The 21,187-nt window shown below is 39.9% G+C and overlaps 1 protein-coding gene across 1 annotated transcript in view; it reads right to left on the bottom strand.

Annotated features, from left to right (window-relative positions):
* Window positions 1-20,521, bottom strand: part of RAD21L1 (RAD21 cohesin complex component like 1) — a 31,650-nt gene extending 11,129 nt beyond the window's left edge. Inside the window, exons 1-9 of the mRNA XM_077832478.1 lie at window positions 20,378-20,521; window positions 17,332-17,461; window positions 14,313-14,412; window positions 12,107-12,213; window positions 10,975-11,160; window positions 7,932-8,033; window positions 6,991-7,104; window positions 4,442-4,671; window positions 1,460-1,562 (exon numbers count right to left, since the gene is read on the bottom strand). Coding sequence (XP_077688604.1) covers window positions 1,460-1,562; window positions 4,442-4,671; window positions 6,991-7,104; window positions 7,932-8,033; window positions 10,975-11,160; window positions 12,107-12,213; window positions 14,313-14,412; window positions 17,332-17,461; window positions 20,378-20,521 — 1,216 coding nt within the window. The remainder of the gene's footprint in view (window positions 1-1,459; window positions 1,563-4,441; window positions 4,672-6,990; window positions 7,105-7,931; window positions 8,034-10,974; window positions 11,161-12,106; window positions 12,214-14,312; window positions 14,413-17,331; window positions 17,462-20,377) is intronic.
* Between the last annotated feature and the right edge of the window lie 666 nt (window positions 20,522-21,187).

Genomic DNA, 21,187 nt, shown 5'->3' with positions numbered 1-21,187 from the left:
TCTAGTTACAGGCTGCTGAGCTGAATTCACTTTGGGCTAATGGTGCACCAGCGCTAAGGCTCCCCTACTACAAGCTGAAATCACAAAAGAGCTAAAAACTGACTAAGAGCTGAAATCACTGAGTGTTGTGTTAAGTAGTGGGGGAACCTGAAGATATATTGTGGAGCAGTTTGCGGGATGGCTGGAGTGGCTTGTGGACCAGCTGGTGGAGCAGTTCATGGGATGGTGGGGGCTGCTTGTGGGACGCAGAGCTGAGCGGAGCAGTTTGTGGACTGGCTGGTGGAGCGGAGCAAAGCTCTATGGAGCTGTGGGGCAGTCAGCTTCAGATCATGTAAGGTGCCCCTTACCTCTCTCCGCCCCCCCCCCCCATTCTCCACCCAGGTTGGGAGGTAAAACTCTGCAGATAAACTTTCGAACTCTGGGGCTGCCCTGACCAGAGACAGAGACTTTTGGGCCATTGGACTTTTGGGACTTTGGGTGACTTCGGGTTGCTGGACTCAAGAACCCAAGGGAAAGGACATGCCCCAGTTTGCTTGGGGTGGGTTTTTGCTCATGGGTTGTGTTATGAATCCTGTTGGTGGTGTTTCCCCAACATAATGCCACATTGTTTCTCTCTGTTATTAAAAGGCTTTTTGCTACACTCAGACTCTGTGCTTGCGAGAGGGGAAGTATTGCCTCTTGGAGGTGCCCAGCGAGGGTGGTATATATTTGTCCCAGGTCACTGGGTGGGGGCTGGAGCCGGTTTTGCACTGTGTTATTGGAATGGAACCCATAGATACTGAACCCGGCCCTTGCTGCTGCCAACTCGGATAGGCAGAAGGGTTGCATATAAACAAACTTAAAGTTTGTCTTAGTGATTGGCTGAACAAGAAGTAGGACTGAGTAAACTTGTAGGCTATAAAGTTTTACATTGTTTTGTTTTTCAGTGCTGTTATGTAACCAGAAAAAATCTACATTTGTAAGTTACACTTTCACAATAGAGATTGCTCTACAGTACTTGTATGAGGTGAATTGAAAAATACTTTCTTTTGTTTATCATTTTTACAATACAAATATTTGTAATAAAAACTAATATAAAGTGAGTACTGTATACTTTGTATTCTGTGTTGTAATTGAAATCAATATGTTTGAAAATGTAGAAGAGCATCCAAGAATATTTAATAAATTTCAATTAGTGTTCTATTGTTTAACAGTGTGATTAATCGTGATTACTTTTTTTTATTTTTTGAGTTAATCACGTGCGTTAACTGCAGTTAATCGACAGCCCTATAACTAAGATAAATGGTTAAGTGAGTAACCAGTTTTCTTAAGCTTTCTTGCCTTTCTGGTTTGTCCAGTGATGCACATTGAATGTTTTGTGTCTGAAACACTAAATAAAATGTGTGAGTTTAAAACAAAATATTTTCTGGTGGTTAAATAATAAAATCAGTTGAGACAAGCAGAATTATAAAAATCTCACCTGTAGTCTCTCTCTCTTGTCTTGTTTCTTCAGTTTCAGACTCTGTCTGTATACCTTGTCTTCCAGTTTTAAAGCCATGATACTTAAAGCAATTTGAAAACAACTGTAAAAACAAAGATTTGTTTCTTTTTTATATTTCTAGAATGTAACTTCAGATTAATAACTAGCAACAAAACATAGCAGAAAATACAAGGAAATGATGGACAGTTACTGTATATTAATTGCTTTAATTCTGAATTTAGAGACACTGACTCAGACCCTGTTAACCAATTTTGCAGAGATTCTCTAAATCGGGGTTCCCAAACTTCATTGCACCACGACCCCCTTCTGACAACAAAAATTGCTACGTGACCCTAGGAAGGGGGACCGAAGCCTGAGCCCGCCCGAGCCCTGCCCCTCTGATTAGGGGGGTAGGGTGAGGCCTAAAGCCAAAGTCTGAGGGTTTCAGCCCCAGGCAGGAGGCCTGTAACCTGAGCCCAACTGCCCAGGGCTGAAGCCTTCAGGCTTTGGTCCCAGCCAGTGGCGATTGGGCTTCAGCCCCTGGCCCCAGCAAGTCTAAGCCAGCCTGGCAACACCATTAAAACAGGGTCACGACCCACTTTAGGGTCCCGAGCCACCATTTAAGAACAATTGTTCTAAGTGAGAAAGTGGCAAAGCTAACACTGGGCTGGCTCATCTCTCCCTACCAACCCCCTCACCACGCCAATAATGAAACCCACTGGAGAGGGATAAGGGAAAGAAAAATCTGTGAGGTTATTCACATGGGAGTTTCTCTCATATAGTTGTGGGGGGATGATTTGTCTCTATGTGGAACAGGGTGTGGCTCTGTCCCTAAACCTTGCAGATCTGAGGGATCTGTATGGATCCAAAGGATTAACAAGAGGTTGGGGCCATCTGCATGGACACCTGTGCCTAAACACCTGCTCTTGCACTACAGTGTCCTCTTCCAGAAGCTCCCCTGGAACACTCTTATAGGGAGGGGTGACCCACTAAAGAGGTGCCCCATATAAAAGGTAATACAGCCTACATAATCTCTGTGGGGCCAGTAGAGGGACACTATGTGCTTCCTTTTGCATATCTCCCACCCAAGTTGGGCTCTCCCAGCAGTCTTCACCCCATCACGGACCCTGAACCAACAGAAGGTTGTCTGGAAGGTCCCTGAAATCATGGGAGAGGGAGCAGGGAACAGTGCCACAAAGCAACTGATACCTCCCTCCTGTGGAAAAGAGGTGAGGATCCATGCCTGGAAGGTTCTTCCATGCATGATTTGACCTATTTTTCCAGCCAACATCCTTCAGAATAATAAGAAGACAGTGTTCAAGAGATTCTTGTCTTGCGACGTGCTAAGAGATGTTGACATAGCTGGATACAGAGATAAGTTTTAGGTCAATGGCACACTAGTAAGTATGTTATTATCAAAAAAGATGTAGTACAGTGTCTTATTGCAATTAACAAATGAAGGTTTTTACTTAAAATTAAAAATTAAAAACATAGGTTAAGATTTTGAAAGCAGTGCAGGGGATTTTGCTACACAAAGACATGTATCTAAATCCCCTGCACTGCTTTGAAAATATTAATAATTATATTTCATGCAAATAGTCTCATTGGTTTCAATTGCCTTCCTCTAAAATAGTTAATAAAAGGGAAAATTAAAAACATTTCAAATAAAAGTATAAAAACAGGTATACCACAGGCTTCTGGTTTAAATATACACACTGTTGTTCAGGATTCACAACATACTTCTTCCTTCTGCTTTGCTTCAACATTTATCTGACAGAAGTATTCTTGTGATAATGTTCTATTCCAATTACTTTATTCCCATTATACTGAAAGACTGAAGTCTTTTGTCTAACAGTCGATGGAGCAAGATAGTGACAGCTGTTCACTGTACCATTATTGAATAGCTGAATTCTGATTGGCTTAGAGAAATGACTTGTGTGCTTCAGATAAGAGCTTAAAGTACAGTTTTGTTTTTTTTAAAGCATGTTCTACTTGTAACCAGATGAAGTTTTGTTTTAAATCAATAAATAAGTAGCCACCACCAGTTATCTGATTAGCTGGCACTATTTCCATTTGGTGCAACTGAAAACATGTTTCAGTAACTAAAATGAATGAAATGACAATTTCAGTAAAACTGGACATGTCTACAGATATTTAAAACAATTTTAACACCATTTCTCTGTAAGACCTCTTGCCTTATAAGACTGTTATAATGTTCTTTCTAACATAAGGCTCTTACTACAACAGTACAGTGTCAGGTCAAGTCACACATTTTTCCTCAAGCTGATCTTATTTGGCTCTACAAATTTAAAGGTTAGTAATTTTTTTTCTTGGAATTCATTGTTCAAAACTAGGACGTCCTAGAATATAATTCCTGCTTAATTATATTATATTAATAAAACAATAATCATAATACATTTGTATTTACTTGGTAGCCTGAAGACCTCAGAACACTTAAACAAAAAACAAACAAAAAGCACTTTGAAAACTACGGGTGGAAAGCACTATATAATATTTTTATTACTATTATAACAAACAATCATTGCAGAAGGTCAATATGGTCTAGTACTAACTACAGAGCAATAAATCAGAAAAATAATAATGTACCAGTGTGCAATCAACGAAGTGCCTATATGTGAAATCACAAACATACGCTCATATTTCTATGCCCTCTTGTACTGGTTCTTGGAATTTTGAAGATTAAGGGCCTGAATTCTAGAGATGGCAGACTTTTCTGTAGAAGCAAATACCAGTAGATACAAATATAGTCATCAGATGTCCAATTACCTGAATTTCTGTACAATTAGATAATTCAATTGTTAATATTTTCACCTGCAGTTTATTGGACACACAGTTACTTGGGCACACAAAATTAAACCTGAAAAATTGGAGACCATCTCTGATAATCAGGTCCTAAATATGCAACAATCCCATCACTTATATGGTAATGTTGTAATAGCATACAAAGGCATAAACCTTTACCATTTGTAGCTCAGCATTAATCAAAGGCTGTGTAGTACGGGACAGAAGTTTATCCACTCCTCCTGACTTCTTCCATATCATCAACTTTCTTGTGGGGGGTGCAAGATCCAACATAGTAAGAGTATCCATGCTGTTGCTAAGCTGTTTGTAAATAGTACTGCTGCTGAGCTCCTTCACTACATCAACAAGCAACTTCCTCTTTCTTTTAAAGCTCCTTCTCCCTATGACAACTAAGCATAAGAAACATTCACAAACATGGACGTTTATCTACTTTTCTGATGGACGCTTATCTATTACTATACTAGGGTGCTGGGTATCACAGGACACAGCTGAAGTAAACTATGCTATTCAAATTGAATTCTTTTTTCCATATTTTCATTGTTCAGCATGTTGGTGTCAACATCTGAACAGGAGCTCTCCCTTCCTCATAGTTCTGATGACAGCATATACTGTACCAAGAGTGTGGAATGGGGAGGGGCTGGCTTGTGAACTTCTTAAAGCAGAGATTTGGATATTAGGCCACCCTGACATTGCTGACCTTCCCTTTGTGGGCCATTTCCCCCACTTTACTTCCAGTCCTCAACTCTCTTCGTAAAACATTCTTGCAGCAACTTAGAGGGCCTTTTGTTTATTGCATGTGTTCTGGTAACACTCCTTGAGAGGCTAAAAGTATTGCCTTCATCTCCCACACCCTCACATCCTGAGGTCAATCTTTAAGCTAAAAAAAACCAGTGTCAATACAGCAACCACCAGCCAAACAATAAGGACATTTTGACTACAGTTTAGAACATTTTCCTCTAATTTCTTGTGGAATTATGAATATATACGAACAAGTTCTGATGCTTTAAAACTTAAGCATTAATATAATAGTTGGAATAAAAAAGACAGGCTGGAAATAGTTTAGAAAAAAGTAGAGTGAACTGGAGAATTACATTGACAATGAGGGGACCATTTCACCAAAAGTTTTCAGAAAGACAGCCTCTTCATTTTTTTGGGAATTCTGCACACTCTCAAGTTCAAATACCTCTAAGTGCAGGAAGATTTATTAATATTGTACTGAAAAAGCTGTAAAGTAATGGTTTATTTAAGTAAGAGGATATGATTAAGTGTGTGAGAGACAGACAATATACCTCAAAAGCTTGTACCTTCCACCAACAGAAGTTGGTCCAATAAAAATATTATCTCACCTCCCCTCTCTCTCAGGTATTGTAAAGGCAGTTTACTCTACTGAGAAGATAGCAAGGCAAAGAATCACTAACATCCATAAAAAATAGTATTTTAGAATTAATGTCTGTTTTTGTCAGTTTTAACCCTTTAAGAGGTTGAATGAGGAGAACACCAACACATGGAGACACACATATATGCATCTCAATAGTCATTTGGCAGGAAAATTGGAAAATGTAAGCATTCTAAGGTTTAGTTTCAATATGAATGGTGCGGGTGTTTATTTCATAACATTCTTTTCCATTGTATCATTTTATGTATTTGATAACACCCACAAATGTACCACATGGGTTGGCCAGTGGATGAAACAAATTACACTTTCATTTCTTATATCTCCAAGGACTGATGATATCTCTTCAAGACTTCCAATTTTAATCTTCTTGAATGAACTGACTTTGAACACCTGTTAATCACAGTAATGAGGAAATTTTTTCCTTTTTCAATATCTTAGGGAAATCTTTATGTTTAAGTAAAATTAAGACCATGAAAAAAAGCATTAAAAGGTTGGAAATCTGAAGATAAGACTGTCATTCTATGCATAAAGAATTGTTGATGTTCCAGAGAAAACTGTTAAAATTCATTTCTATACAGAATGTTTTCCAACCTTAGGGTGGAATTTTCAAAAGCACACAAGGGAATTAGGAGCACACATTCAATTGAATTTTAAATCAGACCTAGTTTCTGAGGAATATTTATGAACATGCAACACAGAGATAACAATTCATCTGAGAAATTAAAGTGTGACTTGACCCTAAAAAGTGACCATAATAATAGCATGACTTCCAAAACAAATCAGATCAATTTATAAGTAAAAAGATGTTTTTTCTGACTGCAAACCCTGAATATTCATCCTGGAATCTGAAAGTCAATGTTGGTTCTTTCTGGCCACAACTCACAAACAAAGATTCTGCAACTGGAATTGAGTTAACAATTCTGTTGATGGTATATAAGCCAGAATTGAATACAGTTCACTCTCCTACAGCAGTATTGGTTTTGCATTGCTAACAGGAGTGAAAAGTAATAAAACTTATTTTAGTAAGTGGAGAAGACTGTGAATACACATTGGGAGTGGATCAGTTGAGTAAGAAAATGCCCTTTTTCCATAGTCACTTTTCAGAACAGAACTGAACTTTGACAGCAGGAACAGATGAAATGTACATAAATAAAAATAATCTCTGACACAAATATCCTTAGTAAAGAGGAGAGGAGAGTAAAGCAAGTCATATAACTAGAATAATTTTATATAAAATGCTTTTCAGGGTTTTCCATGCAGCAGGAATTGTAATCTTTGCATGCACCTAACAGGAAACTGATTGAACTCTGACCTGTAGCATCAACTGGGTCAAGTGTAAATCCTTCTTTTTCATTTGTCAACAGTGTAGTTTCACTCATCTGGTGGTTTTCTTCTGGATGCATAGAATCTACATAGCTGGAATTCACTGTAAAACACATCCCACAATCCAATAAAAATAATTTAATTAATTCATTTGGTATCAAAACACAAATATTAGAGTTAGAAAAATGAGGGTAAGTCTTAAGGTACAACCGAATTTTTTTTCTCCCTGAAACTAGTTTCTAAAACAATACTTTAATACAAATATTTTGCACTCTGCAGTTTCTTTCATCATAGGAACATAGGACTAGAAGAGACCTCCTGGGTCATCAATTCTAGTCCCCTTCTATCACGGGTATCCCCATCAGGTAAACCCATACATAAATTTATCAAGCTCCATCTTAAATCTCGATATTTTTTTCCCCCTGGTACACCTACTGGAAGACTGTTTCAGAACCTCACTCATCTGATGGTTAGAAACCTGCTTCTGATTTTCTGCCTAAATTTATTTATAGCCAGCTTATGCCCATTTGCTCTTGTGCCAACACTGTCCTTTAAAAAGCTTAAATAGCTTTTCTTCTTTCCTTGTGTTTACCCTCTTGACGTATTTATAAAGAGCAATCATATCCCCTCTCATCCAAGGAGCTGATATCAAACTAAATCTCACAACATCCTATGAGGGAGAAAAAAGGTATAATGTAAAAACATGTTTCTATCAATGTCGAGTTACAGACACAGAATTGCAAGAATTAATTATACCTGAAAGGGGAACAAAGTATATAAGAAAAAAGGAAAACAGAACCCAAGGCAGCAACGAAGCAAAGGATATGATTCTGATCACATAATGCCTGCATAACACTAGTATTGTACATTAACAAATAAGTGAAGTGCTGATTTAGGTAATCAGAAGGAACAGAAACACTACAGACTCACCCACTACATTATCATCAGGAAGCTCCTGTGACAAAGGAACTTCTTCCTCCATGTCAAGAATGTCATAAATTAGGCTATTTTGCTCAGTCCTCAGCAGATTTTCTTGAAAATAAAATGCATAATTTTAATCATTCTAAGCTTTAGTGGTAATAAAACAAATGACCCAGCCAAATGTTACTATTTAAATATTAGTCTTGCGTTTAAAGCAAGAGACCGACTTAAACAAGTCTGAAGATTTAGAATTAAAGCTTTCTTAATACAAAACAATGTGTATAAAGGAGAGAATTAGACTTAATTTTGAATTTTCTGCCTTTCACCTGAGAAAGTATGATCTTTAATGTTGTTTAAAAAGTTTTTTTATATATAACTTCCTTATTCTAAAAAACAAACAAAGCCCCAAACGTGTTCTAGCTTATACACAGCAGGAATCACCAAAAGCTAAATAAGTACATTTCAAAATTAAAACTAATCTGCACATTATCATATTTTACAATACCCTATGGTATATCTACTACATTAATACAAATGTAAATTTACATTTCAATTTAAAAAGCTATTAAGTCAGTCAACAGGGTAGTCATATATTAAAATGTTTTAAAATAGCATTATTTATGCAATAGGCCAGCAGAATCCATTATAATGAATTATTTAGAAGGAATTATATAGAGCTCAATCCTGCAAGATGGTGTGCATCTCTTGCGAAATCAATGGGAGCTGAAGGTGTTTGGCTAATAAGAAGAGGTGTGCAGCATCCTGCCAATGAGGCCCCAGTGCTTACAGAGAGTGCTTTATAATTAGTAAAAGTCTATGTGAAAATGTCAAAATTGATTAACTCATATTACAAATTTAATCACTTACAAGACAGCTGTTTGTAAACAAACTATTTTGAGATAAATAAGCAGAAAACACCACCATACTCTGGTAAAATGTCTATTATTTTATATTTTTACACGTCTTGCAAAATCATAATGAAAATTTAACAGACCACGCACAAAGTGTACTTAGCTGCTCTTGCTATTATGAGGAGGACGAAATTAAAAAAAAAGTTTATGATATTTTACTTCTTGTCAAAAAAAAATATTTGGTTTAAGTTGGCATCTATGTTTCTGCATCTATGTTGCTCCCCTGAAAGTTAAAAACAATCATTTTTTTCTTCTTCCAGCAGTTTAAAAAAAATGTACATACCAACTTTTATCCAAGTTTTTTTTTATAGTTTCATTATTAACCCTTAAAATAAGGGGTTTGTATGTAAATTCTAAGACCATTAATTATAGCTGTTTACAGTGCTGGTCCTTCAAAACGGCAGGCATAATGACACACTTGACTTGCCATTAATTTCCAAATATTTCTTTTGAGAAAAGTATTTTGTTGTAGTACAACAGGAAAGGCTGTAGTTCTAAAATGTTTTTGCTTGGATATAGATGCAAAAAACACAAGCGGAGGAAAATGGACTGAAACCAGTTTTAAGCATAAATTTCAAATGATGATTTACTTGTGATGTTTTATTATGGAAGCACCACTTGCAGTGATATAGTAAAGCCAGAGCTGAGTTTTGCACTTAAAGCAGCGATTCAAGTACTTTGTTACGTATGAAGATACAGCATATCCTTCCCAAAACTGCTGTACTTACTCTTTGGGAACATAATTAATTTTCTCAGAATTTACAAGTAAATTGTTAATTAGATTAAGTTAAAATTAATTTAAAAAGAGATCCTCTAAAAATATGGCATACAATGTAGGGCTCTTTAATTGTCCTGAATGATCTTAATAACAGAATAATACAAATGATTCAGACTTTATTTACAGTTAAAACTCACTCCATAGACTACATCTGAAGACTTTATTTTTTAGGATTAATGGTAATTTCTCCCTGTTTATTCTTTATAGCTGAACATTTCTCCTCAGCAAGGGGATAACAAATAACATTCCATTACAATGAATTCTGTCTAGAACTGCCCTCTTTCATAATGGCTGCCATCCCATTTTTCTCAAGAAGACTCTGGACATAACTTAAGACATAACTTGTCCACAGTTAGGTGATCATTTTGAGAAGGTCACCTATTTCCCATTGTTCTCAGTGGGAGTGTGGCCATACAGTGCTCTTAACAAAAAAGATGGGTGGCTTCACTCTTCCTGGGAACAGTGGAAAGTAGCGGTCATTTTTAAATGGGGTACATTAACTGAGGGAAGACATGGCCTCAGTCCTGCGTTGAAACCATTTTGAAAATGGGCAATTCTATGTAAGTTTCACTGAAGAAGATTCTTATGTACAAGCTTGTGCTGATGGAGAGACTTTCACTGGTAAAAAAAAAAATGACAAAAAGTGACAATTAATGCTAAACATTTGTTTTCAAAAGCAAACTGTTGCACCACATCTACTAAACAGAGACGACAGAATGGGGAACCAGGGGTATAGTGCAGGAGAGGATCAGTGGGGAAGGGGAAAACTGGTTTGTGTGCACACATATGCATGTGCTGGGAAATGTGGGGTGAAGGAGAGAGGGCCAAGCAGGTGACACAATGAGGTGAAATAAAGAAAAAAACCTAATGTGTTTTAAAATATCACTTTAATCGAATCTGGAACCAAAACCACTAAAATGTCTTAATCAAAATCAAATGGTTATTGCTTGGTGTCACGAAAGGGCAAAGTTAAGACTGTCTGAATGTCCTAACTGTGCATTTCCATACCTTAACGTGTTTGAATTTCTTTTAAGTTTAACCTTAACTCTCAATTTCTTGGTTTTATAATGCCTGATTGTGGGATAATTGCACATTCCCAAAATATATTTTACCCTAAACTGCTGAAATGTACTCTCACCCTTAATTTCATTTTAAACGAGTTTTGGTCTGGGATTATATAAATGAGTTCAGTTTATTATTAAGTAGTGAAAAACTAAAAGTGCAAAGGAAACACACAGTAAGTTTCAGAAAAAATGTTTTCAAATGCAAGTTCTATTTTTATTTACATTTTGTGTAGGGTTTTTACAGTAAAAATACTTTAGATAGAATTGATTGGACTGTGTTCATCTATGACAAACCATACCAATCATATCCCCCGGGACATCTTCATCTCCAAAACCATCGAGTTTGAATCCATGTGTGTCGTCACGTAGTATAGATTTGTCTCCAGAGAGGCTCACTGAGCTCTGATCAAGCAAGAGACTATTAGTACTCATTAATTTGCCATCATTGAAGAAGCTATATCCTCTTTGTATTTCAGTCTCCTCACCTGAACAAACATATATAATTACTGATAACTCCTTCTGTCAATACAGATGAAATACATATATGTCAATTTCCTCAGAATTTTAGAAAATTCTCAAAATGAGGCTGCATTACAGAACAAACAATTTAAGCTAGTTCAGTAAAAACACAAAATATATTAGGCTATATCTACATTGCACACCTTACAGTGGCACAGCTGTGCTGCTGTAAGGTACGCAGTGTAGCCGCCCTTTGTCGGCAAGAGAGAGCTCTCCTGCGGACAAAATAAAACCACCCCCAACAAGTCATGTGTGTGTGTTTTTTTCACACCCCTGACCAACTTTATCAACGAAAGTGCAGTGTAGACTTAGCCTTCGGCTTGATTTTCCTTTACATTAAGACCTCTTTACATTCCTCTAGCAGAGGAGTGGTTGTGTTAGCTGTTCAAGTGTGATCAGCGATCGGGCTTTAATCTGTATTCTCTGATGGGCCAGCCAACTCAAGTGAGAGATTTTTGTGTGTGGACGAGACTTGGGTTGGGGTTGGGTAAGAAGTCAAGTTAATTCTGCAGTTAACACAAGCCTAAATTGCATATATTAATTATGTTTCCACTCACTTAAAGGGGCGGCAGCGTAAACAAGAATTGTGCCCATTAAGTTTTAAGGCACTTATTGCTCATTTCAAAGCCCACTTTAACCAACAGGTGCATTTTCATTGACTTCAGTGGTCTTTGGATCAAGCCCAAAGAGAATAAGTAGACTCAGCAATTACAACAAGCAAACAAATCCTTCATATGAGTAAAAATAAGCTTTATGAGTTTGCATACAGTAATTAAATCTTAAAGTGTAATTTTATAAATCATTATCAATGTAAATGCATTTGCTTATGAAGTACAAATCTAATAAATTAGAAAAAATGGCAGTAAAAATTCTTACAAATTTTTCAAATTCTAATTTATCAGCTGTTCTCACCAAAATTCCCATCACTGGAAAGCATAGTCCTTCTATAATCTTCTGGAAGTGTGATGTCTTCAGGTCTGCTCTGATTCAAAGTAAAGTGTTCAGCAACATCAATGGCACTAATGAAAAATGTAAAGATATAAAAAACAACATGAATTGACATTGGCCATGTTGCTGCATGGCAAAAAGCTTGTAACCAGAGGGTCCTCAAGCCTCATATGTTTTTCTTTAAAGACAAAAAGCAATAAATTACTACTTTTTAAGACTCCAAAACACCCCAGCTGATGTCAACTCTTATTCAGGGTGAAAGGCAATCTCCCAGGTAGCCAGAGCCCAAACCACTTAGGGCTTTACTGATTAAAACTGACACTTCTCATTGCATCTAGAAGCTAAAAGGAAGACAGCATAGCTACTGGAAAATAGATGCTATATATTCCCTGCATTTGATACCTCGAAGCAAGCAGGCAGCTGCCTTCTGTACATGCTGAAGCTTCTAGGTAATCTTCAAAGAAGTTTGCACAACCCATTAAATAATCTAGTCATGAAGTCACAGAGGTACAAGGATTGTGGTAAGGTCCACACTAGAGAGAAAAGCATTTAGGGTAGTGGTTCTCAAAGCCAGTCCGCTGCTTGTTCAGGGAAAGCCCCTGCCGCGCCGGACCGGTTTGTTTACCTGCCGCATCAGCAGGTTTGGCCGATCGCAGCTCCTAGTGGCCGCGGTTCACCGCTCCAGGCCAATGGGGGCTGCAGAAAGCAGCGCGGGCCAAGGGATGTGCTGGCCGCCCTTCCCACAGCCCCCATTGGCCTGGAGCGGCGAACTGCAGTGGGAGCCGCGATCGGCCGCACCTGCGGACGCGGCAGGTAAACAAACCAGTCCGGCCCGGCAGGGGCTTTCCCTGAACAAGCGGCAGACTGGCTTTGAGAACCACTGATTTAGGGTATATCTTCACTACCAACGTTAAAGCACTGCCGCGGCAGAGCTTTAATGTGGCTGTGTAGTCATGGCACCAACACTGGGAGTGCTGTAAAAAACCCACCCCCACGAGGGGAGTAGCTCCCAGCGCTGGTGCACTGTCTATACTGCCACTTTACAACACTGAAACTTGCTTTTATTCCCACCCCCCTGTGCAAGAAAGTTTCAGCGCTGTAAAGTGGCAGTGTAGACAAGGCCTAATGCACTTAGACAGAGGAGCTCCTGGCTATTAAAACTACCTCCGACTCCAGGAGCAATTTGTAATCAAGATATACCCCATGACTGCAAACTTGCTTGACAGGGGAAAACATCATCCCTATCATGTTCTACAAAAACTTATTTTTACCTACCAACCACACCTTCATGTTGTCCAACTTCAGCTTCTATCAATTACATACAAGTCCCATTTTCTGCCAGGTACAATGTCACATAATGGACTCCTCAATATAGCATATCATCTGTAAATTAAACCCTATAAACTCTTTAATTAATTTGAAAAAGGGAGCTCCATCATTGTTCCTCACACAGTGGCACATTTTACTACTTGATTCGACTGAAAACAATTATGTATTATTATCTGTAAGCTACAGGTTTTCTGAAATTAGATTTATAACAAAAAATAGCAAAGACTTTCAGATCCAAAATAACTACATTTATTGAGATGTAAAGGGAAAATGTCTGAGAAGGTGCACTATGCTTTGGCTCTGACCCCACTAAAGTCCATCAGAAACAAGTGTTTTAGTTCCCAGATCTTAATAACTTCTGAAGTGTCAACATGCTGCCTCCCATTGCCTACCAGACCTCAGGGAGCAAAAGACCAGAATTTTAAATTCAGTTTTAGATCATAGCAGTGAAGGATTGCTATGCCATGGATCCAGGCTACTCTGTTCTTACAACAGAATGAAATTTAGGCTACTTGGGCTGCCTCCTCTGGAGCACAGCAGTTCAACTTTTCTGTCTCTAGTATTCATTCAAATAAATTAAATGAAAAACTTCTAAAGCCTAAATTGAAACAACTACTTCATTGAAAAGGACTGTGTTCATAAAATGGGATTGGAAGAACTATACCAATACATAATTCTATGGCTTAGAATATGGAAGAATCAGGTTATCAAATTCAAATAACTGGAATAACTGTACCACCTGCATGCTGAGTATGGGTCAGATAATAAGCAAGAACATACAGTTTTACCTCTGAGAAAATGAGGCCAGACAAAATATAAAAAAAAGCTGAGAAACATTTACTTCAAGTCAGGTAGTTGTGTGTCAAAATCAGGAAATTCTTCAGGCAATGTAATGGAATTATAAGCAGCTTCAAAGCTCTCTTCTGGAAGATCAACAAGTCCTAAAAGAAAAGCAAAACATAACAAAATAAGCAGTGATAAGGAGTCATGTTCTCACAAGTGTTTACAAAAACTTATGTTTACAAACACGAAAGCTTATGCCCAAATAAATTTATTAGTCTCTAAGGTGCCACAAGGACTCCTCGTTGTTTTTACAATAAGACTGTTAATCTATCAAGGAGTTCTGTTGCCATCATAAACTAAGTTTACCATTGTTACTAGGACCCAAAAATGGAATTTAATCTTTAATTCATGTACATTTCAGACACATACTATTTATTGGCATACATATAAATGTATGGTGCCATTGAAAAATGCTAGAGGTTCTGAAATGCTGTCAGTCTGCTGGAACTACTAACTAGTAGTTGTTTAAAGACCATGGAAAATTTTGGCCACTAACAACCACTAAGGCAAGGTATACACTAGGAAATTAGGTTGACATAATTACATTGCTATGGGGTGTGACAAATCCACACCCCAAGCTACACAGTGAAACTGACCTAATTCCCTCCATAGACAACGCTAAGTCAACAGGAGAATTCTCCCGTTGACATAGCTATCACCTCGCAGGGAGGTGGAGTACCTACACCGATGGGAGAAGCGTCTCCCATTGGCATAGGTAAGGTCTTCACTGAAGCACTGCAGCTGTGTCACTGCAGTGGTTTATGTGACGGGATCCCCGGGGCATATCCTGGGACTGTGGGACTGCTGTGTCCCCTTAACTCTCCAGCCTGGGCTGTCTCTCTCAATGCTTTGCTAGTGACAAGAAGCAAACCTCTCCAGGTGCTGTTATAACTCAACACAACTGCATGTGGAGCCCCATACCCAGCTAGAGTGCCTGAATGCTCCCAGAGCCACTCATGAATCACACAGAGAAAGCACCAGCCAAATCCCCCCCAGCTCCCAGCCTTCTAATTCAGGAACATACCATTTTGCACTGCTCAAGACCCATGGGGCCACTCTGTTCTGTTTTATACACATCCCTTAGTCCAGTGGTTTTCAAACTTTTTTTCTGGCGACCCGGTTGAAGAAAACTGTTGATGCCCACGACCCAACGGAGCTGGGGATGAGGGGTTTGGGATGTGGGAGGGGCTCAGGGCTAGGGCACTCGGTTGGGGTGCGAGTGTGAGGGCTGCAAGGTTGGGCCGGGAATGAGGGATTCACTTTGTGGGAGGGGGCTCTTGCCGAGTCAGGGGGTTGGGATGCAGGAGGGGGTCAGGGCTCTGGTCTGGGGGTGCAGGCTCTGGGGTGGGGCCGGGGATGAGGGGTTTGGGGTGCAGGAAGGAGCTCTGGGCTTGGGGGGGCTCAGGGCTGAGGCAGGTGATTGGGGCGCAGGGTTGGGGCCCGGGCTTATCTCGGGTGGCTCCCGGTCAGCAGCACATCAGGAGTGCTAAGGCAGGAGGCTTCCTGACGGTCCTGGCACCGTGGACCGCGCTGCGCCCTGGCAGCAGCCAGCAGCAGGTCCAGCTCCTAGGCAGAGGTGAGCAAGTGGCTCTGTGCAGCTCTCACCCGCAGGCAGTGCCCCACCAGCTCCCAATGGCTGGGAACAGGCCAATGGGAGTGCAGAGCTGGTGCTTGGGGTGGGGGCAGTGCACGGAGCCCCATGGCTCCCCTGCCTAGGAGCCTCACCTGCTACTGGCAGCTTCCGGGCGCAGCACAATGTCAGAACAGGTAGGGACTAGCCTGCCTTAGCCAGGCAGCACCACCAACGAGACTTTTAATGGCCCAATCAGCGGTGCTCACCAAAGCTGCCATGACCCTTACATCCTGCAATCCCGTACTGGGTCATGACCCACAGGTTGAAAACCACTTCCTTAGTCCATGTGCTTGGAGAACATAAGTCCAGGCATGTATGGCGGTCATTGCTGAGTCACCAGGCAAGGCTGGTTGAGCAATTCTCCTGGTGTGGCCTTGTTCAAATGAGTAATTGAATTGTAATTTCCTTGCTGGACAATGGCTGTTGGTCGTTTGATACCCACCCAGGCGTTGGTTAGCAACCTTGTCCTTGACTCTGGGGATCTAATACCTAGACAATTCCCCAACTCACAGCATATTTTAGTGACAACCATAAAACACAGTCTCATTACTTCATATGCACTAATGATATATGGATTTAGATAGAACAATGGCTTTCAGCATATCATAACCTTTCCTTTGATACATCACATGGCATGCTTTATGTGAAATATCACAGTTATATATAAATGATGAATATGTGGGTTACAGGGCACTCCCGCTAGGTATATAGTGTCACAGTTTAAGTGTAGACCTGCCCTAGACCATAAAAAGGTTAAATGACTTGACAAAGGTCATATAATTACTTAATGGTACATTTGGGAATAGAGCCAAAGTTCCTCTGTTCATAGCCCTCTGCTCTAAGCATGAAACAATACTACCTCCCCAAAGGAGCCAAAAAGATCAAATTACATTCAAAATAACCATTAATTCTTTTTGTTAAGCACCAGGAAGTCCAACTTGTGTTGAAATCAATAATGTATATCTGACTGGAATGTCCCAAATGAAATTTAAAGATAAGAAGCTGTAAAGCAGTGGTCCTCAAAGCTGGTCTGCCGCTTGTTCAGGGAAAGCTCCTGGCGGGCCGGACCGGTTTGTTTACCTGCCGCATCAGCAGGTTCGGCCGATCGTGGCTCCCACTGGCCATGGTTTGCAGCTCCAGGCCAATGGGCGCTGCAGGAAGGGCGGCAGCATGTCCCTTGGCCTGCGCCACTTCCCGCAGCCCCCATTGGCCTGGAGCGGTGAACCATGGCCAGTGGGAACCGCGATCGGCCGAACCTGCTTACGCACCAGGTAAACAAACCGGTCTGGCGCGCCAGGGGCTTTCCCTGAACAAGCGGCAGACTGGCTTTGAGAACCACTGCTGTAAATGACATGGACAGACAAATGCAGAATTCAGTACATACCTGGACGAAAGGCCATCTTCATTTTCACTAAAGCTTCACTGCAGTCTGCCAAAAGGTATTTTGCCTTCCTATGATAGATTCGCACCACTCCCAAAAGCAAGTGTCCTGAGGTGCGCAGAGCAATGTTAACCTTTAATGATTTTTTTAAATGGTTCAAGTATTAATATTCGTGGCAAAATCATTAAGACAAAATGATAGTATAGTTACTATACAAAGCAAAAGGTATACTAGTGAAGTCTTTGAACAATTTCTTTATGTGCTAGCTAAGTATAGAAAAAGAGCTCAATTAAACAATAAAACAACATGGTATGTGTCATTCTGAGATATTCAGGCTAACACAGAGTTGGAGATCAAGAGCTATTGTCACTTAAAAGAAGACAATTCCTGGTGGATAGGGTACTGGACTAGGACTCAGAAGACTTTGGTTCTGTTCCTGGCTCTGCCACACTTGCTATGTGACCTCAGGCAACACACTTCACCTCTGTGTTCTGTCTCCCCCACCCACACTTTATGTGTCTTGTCTATTTAGATTGCAAGCTTTTCAAGACATGGACTAGCCCTTACTATGCATTTGTACAGTGCCTTGAACTGGGGCCACAATCTTGGCTGGAGTTTCTAGGAAGAATTTTTGAACAAATGCACCATGAAACCAGGGTTGCTGGAACAATTTTTATTGTGGAGGTGCTGAGAGCCATTGAACCGAACTGTAAACCCTGTATATAATGGAAACCACTTCAAGCTGGGGGGTGCAGTAGTGCCCCCAGCACCCCTAGTTCTGGCACCTATACATGAAACCAATGATATACCTGAGATACATCAATTATATTTTCACCCTCTGGAAAGACAACTTAAACTCCCGCATAGATTTCCACCATAACGTCAACAACCACCATGTATCCATTAAACTCTCTCTGGAACACTCCCACACTAGCATCAACTTTCTCAACACCATGATCAGCTTCAACAATAGAACCCTATAGACAACTATATACAAGAAAGGTACAGGTCACCATACCTACCTTCATAGATCTAGTAAGCATTCCAAACACACCAAGAAATTCGTTATCGACAGCCAGGCACTCAGATACCACAGAATATGCACCAAGGAGAAAGTCCAGGATATACACCTTAACACATTCAAAAACATCTTCACCAAAGAAGGACATTCCACCAGAGAAGCAGACCACATCATGGAATGGGCCACCCAAATATACCTGCTTCAATACAGAAATAAAGCCCTCTCCGACCGCACACCCCTACCTCCGCACACTGGAACTCATATCGGATATCATCGAACAACTACAACTCATACTTGATGGGGATCCCACCCTGAAAGAAATCTTTCCTGAACCCCTTCTTCTGACCTTCAAACAACACCCCACCTCTCCAAGCTCATCATCAGAAAGCAAGCTCTACACAGATCAGGACCCAGGAACTCAATGCGGCACCAGACACAGCCAGAGCAACAGATGCAAAACCTGCAGACATATCTACACTGCTACAATGATCAATACCCCTGCAACTCACCTTTCAAGATTCATGGATCCCACACAAACCTATCACAAAATATGATGTACCTCACCAGTGCACTAAATGCCCAAATAACAACGATGTGGGTGAAACGAGATAATCACTCTGCTCTCAAATTAACTCTCACAGGAAAATGAAAAAGACAACACCACCACATCACCTCTGGGCAAACACTTTTCACTAAGTGATCACTACATATCTGACCTCTCAGTCCTTGTCCTCAAAGGAAACCTGTACAACACCTTCAAAACATGAGCCTGGGAGATTAAAGGCATAACTTTGATAGCCACTAAAAATCATGGGAACAGAGAGACTGAATTTATTGCTTATTACAATAATCTATGCTATTAACCATCCCCCCCCCCCACCAGCTGCCTTCCCCCTCTTCCGTTGCCCCACTTCACCTCGAAGGGTCATAAGAACATAAGAATGACCATATTGGGTCAGACCAAAGGCCCATCCAGCCCAGTATCCTGTCTACTGACAGTGGCCAATGCCAGGTGCCCCAGAGGCAGTGAACTTAACAGGTAATGATCAAGTGATCTCTCTCTTGTCATCCATCTCCACCCTCTGACAAACAGAGGCTAGGGACACCATTCTGTAACCATCCTGGCTAATAGCCATTAAAGGACATAACCTCTATGAATTTATCCAGTTCTCTTTTAAACCCTGTTATAGTCCTAGCCTTCACAACCTCCTCAGGCAAGGAGTTCCACAGGTTGACTGTGCGCTGAGTGAAGAAGAACTTCCTTTTATTTGTTTTAAACCTGCTACCCATTAATTTCATTTGGTGGCCCCTAGTTCTTATATTATGGAAACAAGTAAATAAATTTTCCTTATTCACTTTCTCCACACCACTCATGATTTTATAGACCTCTATCATATCCCCCCCTTAGACTCCTCTTTTCCAAGCTGAAAAGTCCTAGCCTCTTTAATCTCTCCTCATATGGGACCCGTTCCAAACCCCTAATCATTTTAGTTGTCCTTTTCTGAACCTTTTTTAATGCCAGTTTATCTTTTTTGAGATGAGGGGACCACATCTGTATGCAGTATTCAAGTTGTGGGCGTACCATGGATTTATATAAGGGCAATAAGATATTCTCTGTCTTCTTCTCTATCCCTTTTTGAATAATTCCTAACATCCTGTTTGCTTTTTTGACTGCTGCTGCACACTGCGTGGACGTCTTCAGAGAACTATCCACAATGACTCCAAGATCTCCAAGGTCCCTTGATATATGTTAAATATTTATGCTAAACAATCCGTTCCACATTTTATTTAGCTGTGGCACTCTGAGTACCTTTCCCACACCTGAAGAAGAACTCTGGGTAAACTGGGCTTGGCTCCCGCACCAACAGAAGCTGGTCCAATAAAAGATATTACCTCACCTACCTTGTCTCTCTGACTTCAGATATGGACCTTTACACTATTTGTTGATGTATTCTTTTTCAAAAAAAAAAAAAAAAAAAGGATCTACCTTTCTCCAACTGGTCTTAAACATCTCAGTCAGTTACATACCTTTGGTGAAATGATCTTTTCAATGGTAGTCTCCAAATTGCATTCAAATATGTGAGTTTTTGTGAGCTTCTTCTCCCAGTGAGCGGCGAGCCATATTTTGGCCAATGGCCCACGCTTGTTCATAAACAAATGCATATAGAACATTTTGCCTATCCTTGGTAGCTGAATTCACGTGAACTAGGGAAAAACCTAAGAATTAATCTTAAAAACTGGAATGCACAATTTTAATGGAGATTAAAGAAAACTGACTTTAATGTTCATTATAAGATAAAGGGATAAAATACTTCGGATTGGATTTTCAGGCAGTTTAGGTCTGCAAAATGTTTGTGTAATTAATCCTATTGTGTGTAGAAATTGTATGACTACGCATGAAAATGTGTCTGATTAGCTGTTTCTGTGCATAATAGTGGTAATTACACATGATTTTTGGGCCCCTAGACTCTCTAAAAATCTAGATCTTTCAGTAAATTATTAGAAGCCATCTGCTGGTTACAGCCACATACACCTCTTATTTTGATAGGGACATATGTTGGATAATCTGTATAAAGTAAAGTGACAAAATGTAAGCCATGCTGAACATTTCTGTTGTCAGAAATCAAAGAGCGGGTGTTTTTTGAGCGGAATGCTTATTTTAAAAAGTACTTGGCTCAATAGTAGAGAAGAAAAGGGAATAGGAAAAAAGCAGGGGAAATGGAGAAAAAGTAGGAGAATTAAAAGGAAATCGATATTGAAAAGAAAAAAAAGGGCATGAGGTACACCCAACTACAGAAGATACTCTCTTTTGTAGCACTAGCTTATAAAGGCAAGAAA

Source organism: Eretmochelys imbricata, chromosome 13 (genome assembly GCF_965152235.1).
Source record: "Eretmochelys imbricata isolate rEreImb1 chromosome 13, rEreImb1.hap1, whole genome shotgun sequence".
In the NCBI taxonomy this organism is placed as follows: domain Eukaryota; kingdom Metazoa; phylum Chordata; order Testudines; family Cheloniidae; genus Eretmochelys; species Eretmochelys imbricata.
This window is presented reverse-complemented; position numbering and strand designations above follow the sequence as displayed.